At 47.9% G+C, this 19,584-nt stretch overlaps 1 protein-coding gene across 9 annotated transcripts; it reads right to left on the reverse strand.

The window, feature by feature from the left end:
• Positions 1 to 1,079: 1,079 nt before the first annotated feature.
• On the reverse strand, positions 1,080 to 19,147 carry Brpf1 (bromodomain and PHD finger containing 1). Of its 9 annotated transcripts, none has more exons than XM_048438581.3 (14): positions 18,810 to 19,147; positions 16,390 to 16,995; positions 11,217 to 12,176; positions 9,626 to 9,788; positions 9,130 to 9,261; positions 8,650 to 8,778; positions 7,608 to 7,917; positions 6,962 to 7,282; positions 6,360 to 6,644; positions 5,729 to 5,876; positions 4,370 to 4,506; positions 4,149 to 4,267; positions 3,667 to 3,821; positions 1,080 to 1,961 (listed from the first exon to the last, which is right to left on the reverse strand). In XM_048438581.3, exons 2-14 carry the CDS (start codon positions 16,983 to 16,985, stop codon positions 1,778 to 1,780), a joined length of 3,639 nt encoding a protein of 1,212 aa, XP_048294538.1. In that variant the 5' UTR covers positions 16,986 to 16,995; positions 18,810 to 19,147; the 3' UTR covers positions 1,080 to 1,777. The 9 variants fall into 9 exon arrangements, with proteins under 9 accessions (XP_048294538.1, XP_048294537.1, XP_048294536.1 ...); XM_048438580.3 differs by having other exon boundaries at positions 8,632 to 8,778; XM_048438579.3 differs by having other exon boundaries at positions 4,149 to 4,506; positions 6,962 to 7,279.
• Between the last annotated feature and the right edge of the window lie 437 nt (positions 19,148 to 19,584).

A 19,584-nucleotide genomic window follows, 5' to 3' on the forward strand; every position in this document is an offset into this window, starting at 1 on the left:
TGAGACATTTGCCTGACACACGAAGACATTTTCCACTTAACAGAGATTTTGGGGGTTTGTACCTAAATTATTGGACTACAGATTCGAGGGCAAGGTCTGCTGCTGATTTATCTTTGTGTCCTATGTACACCAAAGCACAGCACACCCACTAGAGTACATTCGGCATCAACATCAAATAAATGGGAATTTTCGTCTCAGTTCATTCCTAAGTAGCTGCAAGACCTGGGGCAGCCACATCTTACTTTGGTAACCCCATCTATAGGCATGTCACCTTCCAGGTGCCTGGCACTTAGAAGGCATTCCTTCCAACAAGTGTTTGAATTGGAAAAACACCAAGTTTGGATGTGTATGAACAGTCTTGTACAACCCCACTGTTTCCAACTAAGGTCTCAACTGTAGTGTTTGAAGCACTTAAGCTATGGTCCTAATAAAGGACTTGAAGGAATCCACAAAGGAAATCAGCAATAGACTATGGTTTTAGCATGCCAGCTGAAGAGCCAGCTTTCCAGACAAATGATCTTGAGTTTAAATCCTAGCTCTGCAACTTCTTAGTTGTAAGAATTTTAGCAAGTTAGTTCATTTTTCTAAACCTCAGCATCTGAGATAAAAAACTTGCTATTAACCCACTCCATAATTACTGTGAAGATTATACAACAGTGTACCTAAAGTTACTTAATATGGGCCTGTCACTATGGAGGTAACTGGCCTATTATTAATTAGCCCACCCCATAGTTACTGCAGGGATTAGAAACAATTTATGTATTTGTAGGTACTTAAGTCAGTGCCTGACACTCAGGGCATAGGAAATATACTTTCAGTTTTTTTTTTTTCAGAAACTTTTAAAAAATAGGTTATTACTATGTTATTTTGCCTGGGCTTGAACTCATGATAATCCTCCTGCCTCAGCACCTCAAATCCAGGGATTAGAGGACTGTGCCACCATACCTAGCTTGCTGATGTGTTGTCTTATGATTAGCACACACAGAATAGTCAGCAAACCCTTTGGCTCAAGTACATCCCATCCATGAGACACAGATCTCTTCCTCTGAATCCTTCTGCCATGGTAGAAGGCAAGAAAAAAGAATTCTAAGTAGACTTTATTTTCTAAGAATCAATATATTTTCTTCCTTTGAAATAAATACAAACCAGTTTGAAAGGTAGGGAGGATTCTATGGGGGAAAAGAAAGGACATAGAGACAAGCTCCATTCTTTTTTTTTCTTTTTCTCTTTTTTAGTACCAAATGACTCTGGCGCGACCCGGAAACGCAGTTACAAATGAGAATAATTTAAATTCTCCGATAATTACAGTATTTACAATAGCAGGGGAGGGGTCACCTAGTGCCCCTCTTCTAGGCTAGACAGACATCAGTCCCACTGCTAGGCTGGGATAATGCTGGCTTACCTTACCACCTGCAAGGGCCTCAGGCCTCTAGGCAGTTATGAATTCCCCTGGCAAAGCAGGTAGGGATGGTGGTATGGCCTGTTTTATGCAGTATTCTAACCATTTCCCACCACCCTGCCCTACAACACCATGAGGTCTTGAGCTCTTTTTGACCTGTGGGATCTCTCCTCTCCTTGCACTGAGTGGCCATGGGCCCTTGGAGTGTTTTGTACAGTCCAGCTGCACTCAGGGCAGGAGGGACCGCCCCTACCCAACTTCCCCTGAGACTGGCCCCAAGACCAGGAATGAATCAGTGCAGAGGGCGGCATCACTCCAGGACAGTGAGCAAAGGGAAGGAGAGAGGTCACAGAGCACTGTAGGTGGGCTCTGACAGTATCAGTCACTATCGCTGGTCTCGCTGCTCTGCTCACCCTGCACCTTGCTGCGGTGCTGCAGAGCTCTGTGGTAGGCAATCTGCACTGACTTGCGTATGTTGGACTTGCGGCCCTCCAGCATCTTCTCTTTGTCTAGATCTTGGTTCACACCCAGAGGAACGAGTTTAGTCCTGGGCAGCCATTGCCTGTCAGACAAGGTGAAGATGAGATGAGGCATGGATTTCAGGGAGGAGCAAGTACTAGCTCTTCCACACTCTTTGCATTTAGAAATGCCCGATTCTCAGCATCTCTGCTCTCAAGGGACTGTGTAGTGTAATGAGAAGAAAAGCCCAGTCAACAGTTATAGTAGGGGGAATAACTGACACGGGAGAAACCTGAAGTAATAAACTGATGCTAAAGATTTGCTTAGGAAATACTAACTTACACAAAGTAGAAGTTAGCTAAGGGAGTTAGCTCTGCCTCCAATATGACTGATTGGAAGGTGAGTAGTGGACTAACCAGACATGTTAGAAACTGTAGGAAAGCTGGGCAGTGGTGGTGCACACCTTTAATCCCAGCACTCGGAAGGAAGAGGCAAGTGGATCTCTGTGAGTTCGAGGCCAGCCTGGTCTAGAGAGCAAGTTCCAGGACAGGCTCCATGGCTACTGAGTAACCCTGTCTCAGAGGGAAACTCTTACACCATTATGGCAGTCTAGAGTTGCTGAGAAAATGTTTCTGGTAATGTTGGTTTCTCAAGATTAATCTCTATTCCCAGAACAAAATGAGGCAACAATGATGTAAAACCAGCCATTAGGCCCATTCCCATATCAAAGAACATTCCTCTAAGGGGCATCTTAAGGTGGCAGTGCAAGTGACAGCCATCATTAATGTTTGGTCTGCCATTAAGTGAACCTGTTATCAGAAAAAGCATAATTCTGCCAAGTAGCCAAGATGACCCTGGGCTAGAACTATCCAGAAAAGAACAACATTGGTGTACTTAAATAATTATGGTAATTTTTTTGTTGTATAAATCTCCCATTTGCCCAAGTGGCCAGATTTGTAGTCTTCTACCTCTCTTTAAATTGTTGAAAGTGTAACCTGGGGTCATGACTTGGAAGAGATTTAAGGATGACAGTGTATGTGGAATGTTATAAACCTAAAGCCTATTTAAGCTGGTAAAATGTTCTGTTTGAGGCTGGTTCCCTTTTGTGCATGAGCCAGAACCAGTTGCATGCTATTGTTAAAGAGATTTCCCTTTATTCATTTCTTAAGTGTGAGGAGTGATTTCTCACTGGGAAGACATTTTAATTCTACAGTATATAATTCTATAGGGCACTTTATGGGTGCAAAAAGCCTCAAATAGGTATCCTGTCCCAGCTGTTTCAGGGAGACTATCTGCAGGCAATTAATAAAAATTTGACAAGAGAGATTTAAAATCGATTGTTTTTGTCTTTTGAGACATGTTTTCTCTGTGTAGCCCTGGCTATTCTGGAACTCACTCTGTAGACTTGACTTGCCTCGAACTCAGAGATCTGCCTGCCTCTGCCTTCTGAGTATAAAGCCGAAATGTTTATGCTTGCTTTTTTCCCCATCTTGTTACTATAAAGGAAGAAGTGGGAACAATAAGTCTAGAAGTCATCTGAATATGAGCAGGGAGCCACCCTAACTTTGCCAGTCACTGATAGTCCTTTAGTTTCTAGTTACAGTTTGTTTGCCAGCTACTGCCCACTCAGTCCATCAGACTCAGGACAAACATACCCTTTTGCTTAGAGCGATTCTAAGCGTGCCCCCACGCCCAATACTTTGTAATAATCTGTTGCTGAGTCTCTTGACAATCTGCCCCCACATCACAGATGGCTGTATTTATATCTGTGGCTTTACGTCACACCAAATGTACCCCTCTTTCCTTACCAGGTTCGTTTGTTGTCAAAGAAGAGAACGAGGTAGAGATGCTCTCGGGCTTCCTGTGTCATCTGTTCCCCAAGTTTTAGAACCTCCAATGGTGGTACAGGGATGGGAACCCCATGATGGAACATACCTTCTCGGGGCATCTTTGGATCAATGATCTGAGAGTATAATACAAGCCCAGTTTGGTTTAGGTCACTTCCTCCCCAAAGCTAGCACTATCTAAGATTTTTGAAGAATATGTTACTGGGGCTGTAGTGTTGACCTTGCCGTATTATTTCAGAGCCTGGGGGCAAGAGAAAAGATAGGGAGAGATGGAAAATTGACTGGGATCTCTCTGGGGTACTCAAGCTCATCTGTCTAACAGTTAACTTGCTAAGGAGCCCCGTGCTCTGTAAGTTGGCAGGGAAAGGGCAAGGCTACACTTATGAATCCAAATCCTAGGGCTGGAAAGCAAGGGGTAAGGACAAGAGAAACCATAGGCCTACCAGAGCTGGATATGATGGATAACCTCGGCATTTGGCCCACACAAGGTCCAGAGCATCCAATGGGGAGTCCTCATCCTCTGACAGCCAGCCAGCTCCTCGACTCAGACTCTTTCTTACCACTTCACAGGAATGGGAGAGAGGAGGTGGATCAGCAGCTGGGGGGCTGGCAAGGCCATGAAACTGGGTCCCCAGCACCCCTGACTTTGGGTGAGGGTACTTACTGCTGTGGCCCACGCCGCGGCCAGTGCCCACGGAGTAGGCCTCATTCTCAGTGCCTGAGGTATCTTCACTGCTGTCCTCTGGGAATGTGCCCCGAGAGAAGGAGGGCTTGCCTCGGCCTTGTTTTGAGGGTGTTGTGCTATGAAAAGACAATTAGAATGCAACTCAGAGGGGAAAATGAAAAATTACATGGCTCAGGGGTCCTCTCCTTGTTAAGCACTCAAATCTCAACTTTTGAAAAGCAGAGACTGCATAAAGTTTGTAACTCAACACACTCTTAGGGGTTAGGCTAGTAATCAGACTAATGTCACCAAGTGGAAAGCATGCCTGTCTATAAGCAATGCCGACAAGAGCTGCCAGATCTTCTATTTTAATTTATTGTTCTGAAATACTTGAGATTGATCCTAGGGCTTCACACAAGCTAGACAAGTGTTCCAGCAAGGAGCTACATCCCCAGTCCTTGAGACAGGGTCTTGCTACATATGTAGCCACGGCTGGCCCAGAACTTATTCCATAGCGTAGGCTGACCTTGAGCTGGCAGTAATCCTACTTCAACCTCCCAAGTGCTGGGGTTATAGGTATGAGCAACCACACACAGCTGATCCTGATTTTTCTTTCCTGCTTTTTTGAGATAGGGTTTCTTTGAATAGCCCTGGTTGTCCTAGAACTCACTCTGTAGAACAGGCTAGCCTTAAACACACACACAGAGAGATTCCCCTGTCTCTGCCTCCTGAGTGCTTTCATTAAAGGTGTGTGCCACCACTGCCCAAAAGGATCCTCTGATTTTTAAAGAGAACACAGAGACAGAGAATTTTATGTGGATTCCTTTTTTTTTTTGCTTTTAAGTAAATTTAATCCTATCCCTCACCCAAGTTTTTATTTATTTTATCTGCATAGACATATACATGTATGTCTGTATCGTCTACATGTATGTCTGTATCATGTATACGCAATGCCAATGGAAGCCAGAAGATGGTATTCAATCCTCCTGGAACTGGAGTTCCAGTATACTGTATGGGTGCTGGGAATTAGAAAAGGGTCCTCTGGAAGAGCAGCCAGTACTCTTAACTGCTGAGCCATCTCTCCACCCCTATATTTAGTTATTAGAAACATCTTAGTGACCAAAATAAAGTGTGTCTGAAGGCCAAATCCTAACTATAAGGCACAGTTTGCTCTAAAACATCAGCTTAACCTAAGATAGTGTCTTCTGTTCTGTTAGGGTGACTGATCTATCCCATTTATTTTATAGGGACACTTGGATTTGAACTCCTTCCTTTGGACTGAAATGGCTGCCACCTAGCTTCCATGGGAGAATCCGGAAAGGCATCCTGCAGGTTGCCTCCCATCTGCAGGGCTAGTACCTGGTCCGGTCTGAGGCGGCACTGCTGCTACTGCTGCTGCTGGACTCAGAGTCTGAGCTGCTCCGGGGAAGGTTGCAGTCATTACGGTACACCAAGAAACTCTTCTTCACTGGCTGGTTCCCACTGCTGAAGCCATTGGCTGGTAAGTCTTGGAAGAGGGAAGGAACCAACTGGTCAGAAAGATGTAGATCAGAGCCAGCATGGGGCTTAAGGTGGAATGAGTCTGGGTTCTCTTTCTGGGCTGAAAAATTCCTCCAACCTTGGCCAGCAGAGATAGCTCTAAGCAGTTCTACCATAGCAGGCCAAAGCTCTGCACTGACCTTCAACTTCCCTTAGCCTAAGACACAAAGGATTTAAAGGGCAGGAAGTTCCCCAAAAAAAGGAGAGAAGAGAAAAGGTGAAGTGATAAGGGGAAGAAGGGCTTGGATGAGAACCTGGCTGGGTCAGTATCTTTGGGCCTTAGTTTTCACAAATGAAGGATGAGGGGATGGGATTAAAGGACTCCTAAGGACCCTTCTAGCTGACTTTTATCTAGCCGACTTTTACAGGGAAATGAAGGGAGAGCTCAAAGTATACTGGGAAGAATGGCAACTCTGTCTTGGGGCAGGGGCTGGGTGATGATGAGGCTCACCCATTGGGGTGTCTTCTGTGGACTTATCACTGTCGCTGTCTGAGCTCGAACTGGGCCGGGGGCTCCTACCCCGCTTGCGCTGACGCAGGGAGCCCATGATGGGAAGCTGGGGGGGCCCCACAGGACTGCCTCCGTGGCTGGGGGTCATCTGGCTCTCCCGGTTTTTTGGGGGCCGGCCCGGCCTCTTGGGCGGTCCAGCTGTCTTCGGGTTCTTTTTGGAGAACAGAACTGAGGTTCTCCTGCCCACCTCATGTGCGGGGGTTGAGGACATGTTGGGACCCAGGCCTGGAGCAGAGAAAGAGAGAAAGAGAGTTGGTGAGGGGCCTGACATGAAAGGAAGGGTAGATGTCCAGGGTAACACCCTGGGAATATAGGATCATTATTATGTCTAGAATTGGGGAGATGATTTGGGGATTGGGGATTCAGAACAACTCATACCAACAGCCAGAGAGCAGCTAAGAGGTCCCTGACTGGGAAATGAAGGAGAAAGTTCAGCTAGTTGTGCAGGAAGGACCTCTGCCTAGGGGACAGCAGGGCTGAGTATGTACTTCAGGGCCAAAGTCTGACTTGGTTTGGGGTCCATCTTGCTATGGGGTTCAGACCTTTGCTTGTCTCCTGGCTACTGCTCTCTTCTGCGGCACTGTCTGTCTGTCCATCCTTGTCACAGGCTGCAGGGTGGGGTGTCAGACTGCCCCGGTTGGAGGAACCATGACGCTCAGGCCCATCCCGGCCAGTTTCCCGCTGGTGAGCAAGTTTCCGTCGCAATGCCGTCATCTCTTTCTTGATCATTTTTGCACGGCGGGAACGGCCCACACTTTGCTTGCTGGCATTGACTTCGTCCAGCCGCTCCAGCAACAACTTTAGTTGCTCTTCTACTGGCAGGTGTTTCTGGTTCTCCAACAGGACCAGCCGTTCTTCCTCTGCTGCCAGGGAGAGTTGGGGGGAGAAAGGTCAGGCTCAGGGCAGCCCACTGGGCCCCTTGAACCTGGGCAGGCAGCAGGAACCCACTCTTCCCATTGGCTTCTCCCAGGAGGAGCTACAAAATGGCAGCACAAGTATGCAGAATGGTGGCCCAGCTATCTGTTCACCCAGTCTTGCTTCTTGGGGGAGCATTCCTGGGGATAGCCCACTGCTGCTCAGCCCAGCTGCTTTCTGCCCGTACTGCCTGTCTCCAGAAAGAGACTTTTGGAGACCTGTCCATTCCTGGCATTGGCCTCTATGCATGCAGACGACTGATCCATCACCCACCATCTTCAGTGTGATGTGGGGCCTCATCTCCGGCCAAGTTGTGAGGGATATGCATGCCCGTCTCAAAGTCAATGCCCATTTTTTCTGCCTGTCGCCGGGCCTGACGGAGTACAGCGCCACCCTGCTCACGGAGTCGCACGGCTGCCCTGTAGAAGATGGTGTCCTTGGCATTATACTTTAGGCAGTTGCTCACAATGAGGTTGAAGTCCTCCTCAAAATCATCAAAATTCAAGTAGCGATAAGCCTCCAAGTTCTGCTTCATGGTGAAAAAGTCCATGGGCTTTTTGATGTGGTCTAGGTAGTCAGGTACCTGGGAGAGCAGGGTAAGTGTCTAAGTGGAGATCTGTTCTTATTCCCCCCAAACCCTACTCTTAACAGCCACCCCTGAAATGCATCTAGCAACCTCCTCCCACCACAGTTAAGAGGCAGGCTTATAGTACAAAGGAAGTTCTAGTCCTGAGCTGTGTGACCTTGGTAGTCCGTTAACCTCTCTGGGCCTTATTTTCCTCTCCTGGAAAATGGCGATGAAAATGCACGCAAATCTATTTCCTGGAACCATGGGCAGCTTTAATAGCTTTAATAGGGGAAAAAAAAAGGCCATGAGAATTCGCTAAAAATTGTACAGTTTTGTATTCCTGCTGTTGTTCTTGCTCATTATTAGGCTTGTGGTAGGCTGCTGCCTCAGAGAGAAAAGTGAACCTAGGGCTTCAGAGCTGGCTCTTTAGATTCTAAGCCTTTTAAAGTTCCCATTCTAGGGCTGGGCACCCTGAAAATATCTTCCTGCCTTGTGATTATTCATCTGGCAGACTCTGGAAAAGGAGTGCAGATGGCCTCCCGTTCTGAGTTCTTGGGTTGTGATGAGGACAAGAGTCCGGGTGATACGTGTAGCTCTAGTTCATCCTGTCCCAGAGCCACCGAACCCTTTATGTCTAGGTCCCCACCTAGTCCCTGGGTCAGACCTGCAGCAGGGGTCCAACTGGGAGGAGAGGAGAAAGAAGTTGGAGTGAGGGGAAGGGATTCTTACTTCGTCCAATTCGGTTACCTCAGACAGAGGGACCGGCTCGCTGAAGATGTTGCCTGTGTCCTTCTCTTGGAGCTGCTCCAAGGTTTTTCGGAGGAGGATGAGGAAAGGGGTCAGCTGCATTTCCATGGCAATCTGCTGGATCTTAATCTGGCACACAAAAAGGCTGGGTCAGTCAGGCCCTGGCCAGTCCCTCAGCAGAGGAGATGGTCCCTGCTGGCTTAGAAACATGTTTTTCTCATCCAGGCCCTATGAAAGACAGTTGTCTCTATCTACTTTGATCTCCCTTCCTTGAACTTCTGGCCTGAGCTCCCAGGATCAGAGGTTAGGATTCTGTGCAGTCTCCTTTGATACTCAGCTTCCGACAGGCCTAAAAGCACATAGTGCTGGGATACTCAATGCCAGTGTGGGCTTTGGTGCTTCCCGGACAGGGACATACACTCTCCGTCCTCCAGAGCTGTGTTCTGCTTTGAGAACCAGGACTGGCCCAGGAGCACTCACCGTCTCCCTTTTGAGTTTCTCTCGCTTGCGAATCAACTCCACCAGCAGCCGAGCTCGCTCTAGGTCATGCCGGAGTCGCTGCCAAGACTTGAGCTGTTCTTTGAGGGCCCAGTTCTTATCTTCAGAATCTCTCTGTGGAGGTAAAGGGACATCAGATGGTGAGAGTCAGAAGAAAGTCTAGCAAGAAATCTAGGCCAAGAGCAGGGCAAGTCCAAGGAGAAAGCCCAGTAATTTATCAATAGCACCTCCATCTATGTGTTAACAAGGTCTAGCACCAAGATAATGCTCAGCATATTTGTTGAGTAAATGAACACACAGGAATGATGCCTTTCCACCAACCTGGTAATGTATAGATTTCATGCTGAGTCTGCTTTGGGGGTTAATTTAAAGGTGGAAAAATCTTAAGCTCTTTGATGCTGGAGGCTATCACTACAAATTTTGGTCCTTGTCCTTTTGGTACTAGTTTTCACAGCCCACAGGGATTTGGACACGGTACCCCAACTTGATCACAGTTCCTCTGAGACTGAAGGTGTGTCTGCAGACGCCGAAGTAGTGGGACCCCATTCCGTGACTGTCGTTTCAGAGTCCAGTAGCTGTGTAGCCTCTGCATGAACTGGCTCTTCCTCTGGATGGTCAGGCGGTTGGTGATCTTACTGAGTCTGGAAACCAGGGAACAAAGTAAAAACCTGCTACGTCCTAACTGCCAGTAAGAGTTCCTGAATGAGGACAAGTGGGGGTCTATAACACTCATCAAAAAGGTCTGGAAAACCAGGCACAGAACTCACACCTGTAATCTCAGCACTTGGGAGGTGGAGGCAAAAGAATCCAGAAGCTCAAGGTAATCTTTGGCTCTATATGGAGTTCAAGCCCAACCTACTACAAGAGATTCTATCTCAAAAAAAAAAAAAAAAAAGAAAAAGAAAAAGAAAAAAGAAAAGAAAAGAAGGAAGAAGAGGAGGAGAAGGAGCAGTCTGGAATTATATTACAGCATAACCAACAGAGCCTTGAGTGGCACAACACAGCAGAGAGGAAACCAAGCTCTCAGCACTAAATAGAACAACTCAGTCTGCCTTTCTAAGTCCGCTCACCCACAGCAGCCCAAGGCACAGTTAGACTCTGATCTCACGGGCTGAGCCTGTGGAGAAGATAACCATATCTCATCACTTGTTGTCCTTTTGCTAAGATCAAGTGAAGATAAATTACAAGGACAGAAACCTATGGTGAAGTCAACCAGACAACACAAGACAGCTAAGAACAATTGACAATCACTGCCTGACTGAGCAGCACTCCATAGGACACAGCCTACAGCAGGGGAAGGTGGCCCTTAAGAACATAGAGGACACTGCAGCATTTCTGGTATATGATCAAGCTGCTTATGTCATGTACTTTTTTTTTTTCCTGTACTGGGGTCTGAACCCAGATCTCTATGGATACTAAGCATATCTGACAACTGAGCCGCATCCCAGTCCTTTCACAACTTTCTGAGCCTTCTCCTCTCCACTTTTTATTGATTCTTTCATGAGAAGATCATTTTTCCATCTTTTTTTTTAAAGATTTATTTACTTATGTGTACAGTGTTCTATACAGTGTTCTGCCTGCATGCCAGAAGAGGACACAACATATCATTACGGATGGTTGTGAGCCACCATGTGGTTGATGGGAATTGAACGCAAGACCTCTGGAAGAGCAGTGAGTGCTCTTAACCGCTGAGCCATCTCTCCAGCACCAGCTGTTTCATCTTAACAAACCACACATCAAAAAGAGGGGCACACGCTTAATCCCAGCACTTGGGAGACAGAGGCAGGTGGATCTCTCTGAGTTTGAGGCCAGCCTGGTCTACAGAGTAAGTTCCAGGACAGACTCCAAAGGTACAGAAAAACCCAGTCTAGAGGGGTGGAAGGGGGAATAGCTTCAATATGTGTTCTATCCACCAGATAAAGGTTAAGAGTTTCTGGCTCCAAATGCAAACGTCAGGTAGGTGACTCACTTCCACACAGCTCTGATGGAAGGCAAGCAGGTTACTCTACTTAGGCCCCACAGTCCCTCTGAGGGCTTTCCCCTCCCCTTCTTGCCCACTGCATATGTACCTGTGTGGCGGAATGCAGGGTACAGACACCACAGGTGCTGCTGCTCGCTTCTCTGCCAAGATCTTCCGAGCTTTCTTCATCTTAATCCGGGACTTGGCCTTGGCCTTCTTGACCTTCTCTGAGCTCCAGCTCTTACCCTCATCTTCTTCTTCATCCTCCTCCTCCTCACCCTCACTGTGGGAGAGGGCAGGTAGGCGGCGAGCAGAACCTGGGGGTGTGTGGATGTCACAGTAGGCTGTCTTGCGAACGCTAAAGGAGGTGCCATTGGCACCCGTCTCCCGCACAGGTTCCATCTTCATGTAAAGGCCAGCCTGCTGGGCACATGTCACATGGAAGGCTGTGTAGCAGTTGGCCTTGTGGCACTGGATGCAGGCTCCAGAGCCCCGCTGTTTGCAAATGTAGCAGGTGAGCTTCCAGCGGGCTGGGGGAATATGCTCAATGCTGTCAATAGGTTCTAGGAAGACTGTGTTGGCAAAGCAGACCTCAGGGATCCACAAGGCACACACGACGTGGGCCCAGCGGCCATCATCTGTCTGCTTAAAGGCACCACCCTTATTGGGGCACAGAGCACAGTCCACTGCACGAGAAGGTGACTGCAGGCAACGGCGGCACAGCCACTGGCCCTCAGGGATATAGGGGACACCGTAGCACTCCTGATGCACAGCCAAGTTGCACATGTCACAGAAGAGGATAACATTGCTGTTCTGGCATTCACCGTCATTGCAGATACAACACACGGCATCTTCATCCACTAGTGCATTGGGGTCACCTTTATTGTGACTCTCAAAGTAAGACTCCTTCTCCAACCGGTCCATTAGGTACTCAAAGATCTCCTGTGGGATAGGACTCACACCCTCTGTCTTTCGTCGCTCATTCATGATATCCAGCCAGATGTAGTCCTCCTCGTCCATGTCATACTCTACTTCCTCATCCAGCTCTTCTGCAGACTTCTCAATGTACCTGAAGTGCACACAGGTAGTTTGGCATCACATGGCTGATATCTTTTCCCTTTAGATAAAGCACTGTGCTTGCCTCCAAGCACTCAGCCTCTGCCCATGTACACACGTCTCATTCTAGCTTTTAGCTTCATCCTCAATTTCATCCCTATATTTGTAGATACTATAATCATTTCTGTCTTGCAGATAAGGAAACTAAATGTGGGGGAAGTTAACTTGCTCAGCTTACTTGTAAGAAAGTGCCCTAACGCTTGGCCATAAACACAGGCCTACCTCTCTAGTACTCATACTATGGCATCATATGAAGTATAGAGACTCAGCAAGACTCCTAAAAGGAGCAATGTTGGAACAGTAAGGGCCCATCAGGGAACTATGAGGAATTGTACAGCCAGAGGAAGGCAGTTCCTTGGACAACAATGGCAAATGAATACAGGCCTGTTTTAGCAAAGCTGACAAGTACCAAAGACACCATGGATGTTCTTTCAGAAAGTGCTAGGGAGTCTCTCAAATGCTACATACTGTGTTCTCTGGATAGCCTTGAAAGATAATAGCTAGAACTAACTGGGCATTTACTATGGGCTAGGCAACAGGCCAAGTTACAGCTGTTCCCATTACAGCTAGCAGATCAGTGTTCTTATCATATTTATTTGTAGATGAAGAATGTAAAGCTTTGAGAAAAATTGTTAATAACCTATTACAGATAGGCCTTATCACCAGGGAGTGACAGAGCTGGCATCCAGTCTCTATCCCCAGCTTTTTCACATTCACTTTGGCACTCTCTGACCAGCAGCCTTAGAGCAGAAGGTTGCTCTAAGTGGCTGTGACATAGCAGGTACCCACCTTGCCCTGCCTTAGGCAACATAGACTCTAGGACTGTCAACTATAGAGTACAAGAGAAGAACCAGAGTTTGAAAACTTTATCTCTGCCACTTGGCCATGTTCAGGAAGGCGCTGCTCTGCCCTGTATCAAAGCTTTACTGATAAAAGATCGACGGCTATGTTCAGTAAATGATAACTTTTAATGACATTAAAAAAGTGAACAGTCAAGGAGCTGGAGATATACTCAGTTGGTAGAGTGCTTACCTAACATGCACAAAGTCCTGGTTCAATCCCTGGCACCCCATAAAACCAAGTATGATGGCATAGCTATAAATCCTAGCACTCAAGAGATAGAAGTAGAAGAATCAAGAGTTCAAAGCTACTATACTGTAAACTAGAGGCCAGCCTAGGATACATGAGACCCTGTATTTAAAGGGGGTGGGGTGGCTAAATCATGGGGCACACAGCATGTTCTAGTAGAACATGGAAAGTGGACCTCCAAGCAGGCCAGGTGCAGAGAAGCTCTGGGGTCATTTGCCATCTCTCTATGACAGTTTATGACCTTAACTTCTTAAACTCTCTGGGCCTTGGTTTCCTTATCTATAGAGTTGTAATGCTGGCATTGCTGTTGTAAGCATGAAATAAGTTAATAAAGGGAAACACTTAGAACAGTGCTTCACATGAAGTACATATTCAATAAATGTCAATTTATTATTAGCTTTTATATAGCCCTAAACCACCTCGCCTTGAATATAGCTGCTTGTGCCTAACTCCTCTAGATAGAGACAGGGATCCTGTCTGATTCACTGCACAGAAATAGGCCCTCACTGTTGTTCAATTGAAAGGCATTTTGGGGGTGGCAGGGAGGAAAGAGACTAAAGTGTGTGTAGGAGGCAGCCTCTCCCTTAGCCCCTACCCTCTTACCTAAGGTGAGCTCAACCTGTGCTCCCGGAATAAGGGTATGATCAGAGCTGGTATTAGGTAGCTGAATGGATCTAGGGCTTAGATTAGTTCTCTTAAACATCAGGTCTTGGCTGTTCCTCTGCCATGACACATGACAGTATGTGATGGTACATAACACACTCCCACAGGCTCCCAGATTACAGACTGTGGCACAGATAGGTGGGCTGTGTGTCAAGTACAATTCTTGGCACACTAGCTGACAAACCACCCTCTCCCTCCCTCTCAAGAAGTGCACTGGAATTTGAGCAAGAGAAAATGGTGTTATTAGAGTGACAACCTCAGACCTTCTCAAGTTTTTGCAAAAGTAAATCATTTCCAAATACGGGAAATTTTGCTAACTATGATAATTACAACAAAAACCCGACTGACTGCAGCACACCAGCTGAAAACTGCTCCTCTAGAGGAAAGTGACTGTCGGGGGGAGAGTAGGAGCTGAGTAAGCTGGGCTGGACTGCCTGTGAGAACAGATTATGTATGCCAAGAGCCATTAGAGGAGAGGAAGGCCCAAAAAGGGGATGAAGAAGCATGGTAGTAAATTCTAAGAGAAAAAACAAAGAGTAGAAAATCATAGAGGGGGGAACTGGGCTGAAAACAGCCAAAAGGAGAGAAATACTACAACTTGAACAAGGAAAAAAAAAGTTTTATATATATATATATATATATATATATATATATATATATATATATATATATATATATAATATGTCATTGTGTTCCCAGTCACTGTAATATCAAGTGGACGACAAAAGCAAAAGCCGCTTTTACATAAGAGTCTCTATAATAAGACAAATGAACACGCTGCTCTGCTGGCTTTGGGAGCCAGACCTCCCGTGGCTGAGATGTCTATGTACAGTTCACCACCACACTGCCCACCTACTGCACAGCTTTTTTACTCATGTTAAAGGAATCAGCTTTGCCAGGCAGTGGTGCACACCTTTAATCCTAGTACTTGGGAGGCAGGAGCAGGCAGATCTCTGTGAGTTTGAGGCCAGCCTGGTCTACAGAGGGGGTTCCAGGACAGGCTCCAAAGCTTCAGAAGAAACCTTGGCTCAAAAAACCGAAAAAAAAAAAAACAAAAAAAAAAAAAAACAAAAAAAACACCAAAAAAAAAAACACCAAAAAAACCACCAAAAAACAAAAAGAAAGAAAGAAAGAAAAGAAAAGAAAAGAAAAAGCTTTATTTTGTCTGTCTGTGGTCTCAGGGTTAGCAAGACAGTTAAGTGGGTAGGTAAAGGTGCTTGCTACCTGGAAACTGCATGGTAGGAGGGAACCGACCCTCACAAGTAGTTCTCTAGCCTCCACAGGTGCCATGATGCAAATGCATGTGTAGATACACAAAGAAAAAATTACTTATTTTTTTATAAAAAAAAGATTTTTGTAAAAAAATTAGGAATGTCTGCAACTTCAACAGAAGCCACTAAGACTAGCTCTTATAAGGAATGGAATCCAAAGAAAAATAAACAAATAGACAAAGGAGTGGTTGATGAGGCACTGTGTCAGCAGTGGGAAGACTGCTCACAAAGCTGGCAAAGGACGAGTGACAGTAACAGAGCATTACATCACAGACTCATCACCTGCATGTAGGGCCTCTGAGCCAATGGCTTCTGCCCTAGTCAGGAACACTGCACCTGCTCTGCAGATAATAGGTTTCTACAACACCAGGCCATGGCCACGCAGTGAAAAAGTAAAAAGGGTCAGAAACCAGAGCTGGGATGTTGGGTGTAGGAGAACAGTGTGGCTTTGAGGCTCGAAGGACTTGTCTCAACCTCAGCTCAGAGATTCCTAGCAAGTGACTTTTGACAGGCCTGGTACTTTCTAAAATGAGAACACTGACTGCTTTTGAGAGAGTTCTGGGAACAAAGAGGTGGCTATAGCTGGTGCAATGTCATACAACATTCAGAAGGCAAAAGGTAGGTGGCTCACTTGTCAGTTCAAGGTTAGCCTGAGCTACAGTGGGTTCCAGGCAGTCAGAGAAACAGTGAGGCCATCTCAAAAACAAAAACAAATCACAAAAAACAAGCCAGGCAGTGGTGGCACATGCCTTTAACCCCAGCATTTGGGAGGTAGAGGCAAGTAGATTTCTGTTGGTTTGAGGCCAGCCTGGTTTACATAGTAAGTTTCAGGACAGCCATGACTGTTACACAGATAAACCCTGTCTCAAAAGACCAAAACAAACAACCCCCTCAAACCAAACCTTAACTAAATAGTAATTTAAAAAAACAAAACAAAAAAAAACCAAACAAACAAAAAAAAAGAGGGGCGAGATGGCTATCAAGCGGGAACGCAGGACCTAGCATGTGCCTATAAGGGCTGTGGACAGTTGACAGTCCCTTTGCACGGCCAGTGCTGTCCTTTATCCTGCTGTTCCCTATCAGGCCGTCACCTCTCTTGGTTTTGACTAGTTTTCTAAAGGTAGGAGGATGTCGTGTCCTTACCGGTAGTAGGAAGTGGGCCGGGGTGGTGCATCAGGGGTGTCTTGCTCCAGCTCTCGATACACCACCTCAGGCAGTTTGGGAGCAGCACTGGCGGGAGCACTGTGGTGGTGGTGGTTGGAGTCCTTGCGTTTCTCCTTGTTCTTATGCTTGCCTGATTTAGGTGTAGCCGTGGGTGTCTCGGTGTTCTCTTTGTTGCTGCTATTTTCTGGGGCCTCCTCAGGGGCTTCCTCATCCTCTGATACCACATCAAGGTTGTCAAAGATGCTGATGCGGTGGACACGGCCATGCAGGTCCACCTCTACCATGCGTTGGGCCTGAGCATAACTCATCACCTCTCGGCCTGGTGACTGTGAGACCTCAGAGGGGCTGGGTGACTGCTTATTGGCTGGTCGTGACTGACGCCCTTTCTTTTTGTGCTTGCGCAGTGGAGTCTGCTGTTGTGGTGGTGGGCTGTCGTGGTCATAGTGGTATAGGTGGTACTCAATACCACTGTAACTCTTGTAAACCTTGCGGCAGGTCTCCACAGGGCATTCATATGGTGGCTTAGTTGCCCGCAAGTTGTGGCAGAAGGTCTTCACATCAAAGTCTACCCCCATGCTGTCACATCTGGAATATACAGATCAGTAAGCACAGGCCTGACAAGAGTTTTCAGTCTCTGTACCATACAACCCACTTTCTCCAGTTTCCCTTCTCACAAGGTTACATGTCCTAGCCAGCCGCTCTTTAGAGCATCTCCTTTACCAAGGTCTTGGCACAGGCCCTCAAGACCTACTGCTTGGTCATCCTGCCTATGTCTCAATTCTTTTAGGCAAGCCCACATAAAATGACAAGCGTGGTCTTCTAAAGCTGTCGCTGCGCCAGCTGCTTAGGGTGTCATTCAAGGGATTCCTTTCACTACTTGGCTCTAGTCTTCCTTTCTGGATTCTTCTCAGAAGTTATAATTGTCTACACTTATAGCAGCCTACCATTCCCTGAATGTTATAATCTCTCAAGGTGCAAAGGTGTTATAATCTCTCTTTATTAGGAATGCTGATTGGTTGTCTCCTACAAATTATTCAAAACCTAGTTTAAATGATACTTTTATTATGGCTTTTTTGACTCTCCCATGGAAAAATTATTCCCACAGCCTTCTAGTCTCACTAGAAGTGACATTTTCCAGTTCCATCTTCTCCAGTCTGAGAGATCTTCAGTAGACACCAGACCTATCTATTTCTAAATCCCCAGTTTCTAGCAAGCACTGAACTCTCAAGCCTTGGCAAATAAATGAAAATCACGTTGAATGAATAATTGAGTGAGAAGACCACCAAATCGGAAGGATAAAAATTGCCTATATGTAAATTGCCAACGATGTGTCCTGGATTCCCACAGAAACCACCGGACTGCATAATCAGTGCGTTGCTGAGGTCTTTACAGGGATCCTCATCCTAGCCCTGGAGCTGGGTGGGGAGATATAGGGAGGAACCATGTGACAACAGTCATTTACCCAGGGAAAACAGCACAGGCTACACTTATTTCCTCATTTACATATTCATGCAACATTAACTCAGGGTCTACCAAGTGCCAGGCCCTAAGGGCACAAACAGGAACACAAAAATCTAGGCATTGTGTTCCAGGGTTCTCAAGGGCTAACCCTCCCCCATCCTGATGTTTCTGGGAGAGTAAAGACAGCAGATGGCACCAAACCCCAGAGAGCCCAGCTTAGTCAGTCACTGCCCCAATTTCTCTTAGGATGAGTTGAACTAGGGTGCTTGGGACCACCAAGGCAAAGCCTGCCTGACCTTCCTGAAAAACACTGAATCTCAGCCTGTCCTCTTGAGATTAGTCCCTCTGTCGAAAGCCTCTGACTTCCAAGTCAGTCAGGTTTCACGTTCAACCCCAACTCGCTTCTATTTCCTACCTGCTGCTGTGCCTTTAAACATTAAAGCAATTACAGGCACAAACAAGCTCAACTCTTTCCAAGCCGGGTCCCTGGTGAACGCTGCCGCTTTGGCTTTGCTGGCCTGGTTCCCAAACTGGCACAGTGTCCCCAGGGACCTGGTGTCAGAGGCACTAAGGTGTGACCAGAACTTAGCTCTGAAAGCCCTGGGTCCAGAGGTATGGAGGAAGCATCTACTCCCGGGAAGTGCAGGAGCTGAAGGAAGCAGGGGACAAGGGGTGGGACCAGGGCCGTGGTGCGGAGCCGGGTCTCCCGGATGCTGCGCCGCTTCCTTTTCGTCAAAGTGTAACAAGTCAAACAAGGTTTCCCTCTTGCCGCTGGCCCAGGCAGACTCAAAGGACACACACTGTCGCCGTGGACGCTCGCCGCGAACGAATGGCCTGTCAATTCTCCCCGCCCGAGGGGTCCAGAAGGTGCTTAGCGCGCCTCGCCAAGGCGGCCCCTTCTCCACTGCTACTGCCGCCCGGACCCGGCCCGTACTCACCGGCCACCTCCAGTCCGGGCTCATCGCCGGGGGCGCCCGCCGGGGCTCCAACCCCGCGCGGGGAGGCCGGCGGGGAAGACGGTCCGGGAAGGGGAGACCCGAACTCCGGGACGCGGAGCTGGCCACCCCGGCTCCTGCCCCGCACGCTCTGGCCCGGCTTCCCGCGCTGACCCCTGCCGCTCCCGGTCCCGCCGGCGCCCCAGTGTCGCAATTCCGCAAGCACCCTCGCGTTTCCCGAGCTTTGGGGTCTTCTGGCCTTAGAACCCGGTGCCACCGGGACAATAAGGGGGTTCCCGGAGGCGGCACAGGAACAGCGGCAGCGAGACTGTGGCGGCAAAGGCTGTGGCAGCGGCGGCAGCAGCAGCGACGGCGTCCGCCAGGGTAAACGCGGTCCCGTGGCGCTGCAAAGACGCACTTTCGCCACGACTCCCCGCCGGTCCGCTGAGGTGCAAGCGACCATCTTATGGTCCTGAAAAAGGCGTCTGAACAGCGCATAGGTCCCGGGAGTGCCTCCATGTTCGAGGGGGAGTTTCTGGAAACTGAAGTCACAGTGTGGGGAGCGAGGGGGTCCGCGGGCCGTTTGTGGCGAATCTGCGAACACGGACGGGGAGCGCGAGGCTGGGTGTGAGGAGCCCGCCCTTCTCCCCTCCCCCTCTGCCGCCGCCTCCTGCTCCCTCCCTCCTGCTGGCGCGACGGCTGCGGTAGGGACCTGGCCTTGGTCTCTGAGGGAGGCGACGGGGCGGTGAGGGGCGGGAGCGCAGGGCGAGGCGGAGTT

The sequence above is a fragment of the Myodes glareolus genome, chromosome 3 (genome assembly GCF_982192425.1).
Source record: "Myodes glareolus chromosome 3, mMyoGla1.1, whole genome shotgun sequence".
Lineage (NCBI taxonomy): Eukaryota > Metazoa > Chordata > Mammalia > Rodentia > Cricetidae > Myodes > Myodes glareolus.

Coding starts and splice junctions, on each gene's coding strand:
- Brpf1 (XM_048438575.3), bottom strand. CDS start 16,985: ATGGGGGTAGACTTTGATGTGAAGACCTTCTGCCACAACTTGCGGGCA. Junction 8,779..9,129: donor AGAAACTCAAAAGGGAGACG/GTGAGTGCTCCT, acceptor TTTGTGTGCCAG/ATTAAGATCCAGCAGATTGC. Junction 7,918..8,631: donor AGGTAACCGAATTGGACGAA/GTAAGAATCCCT, acceptor CTGCTCTCCCAG/GTACCTGACTACCTAGACCA.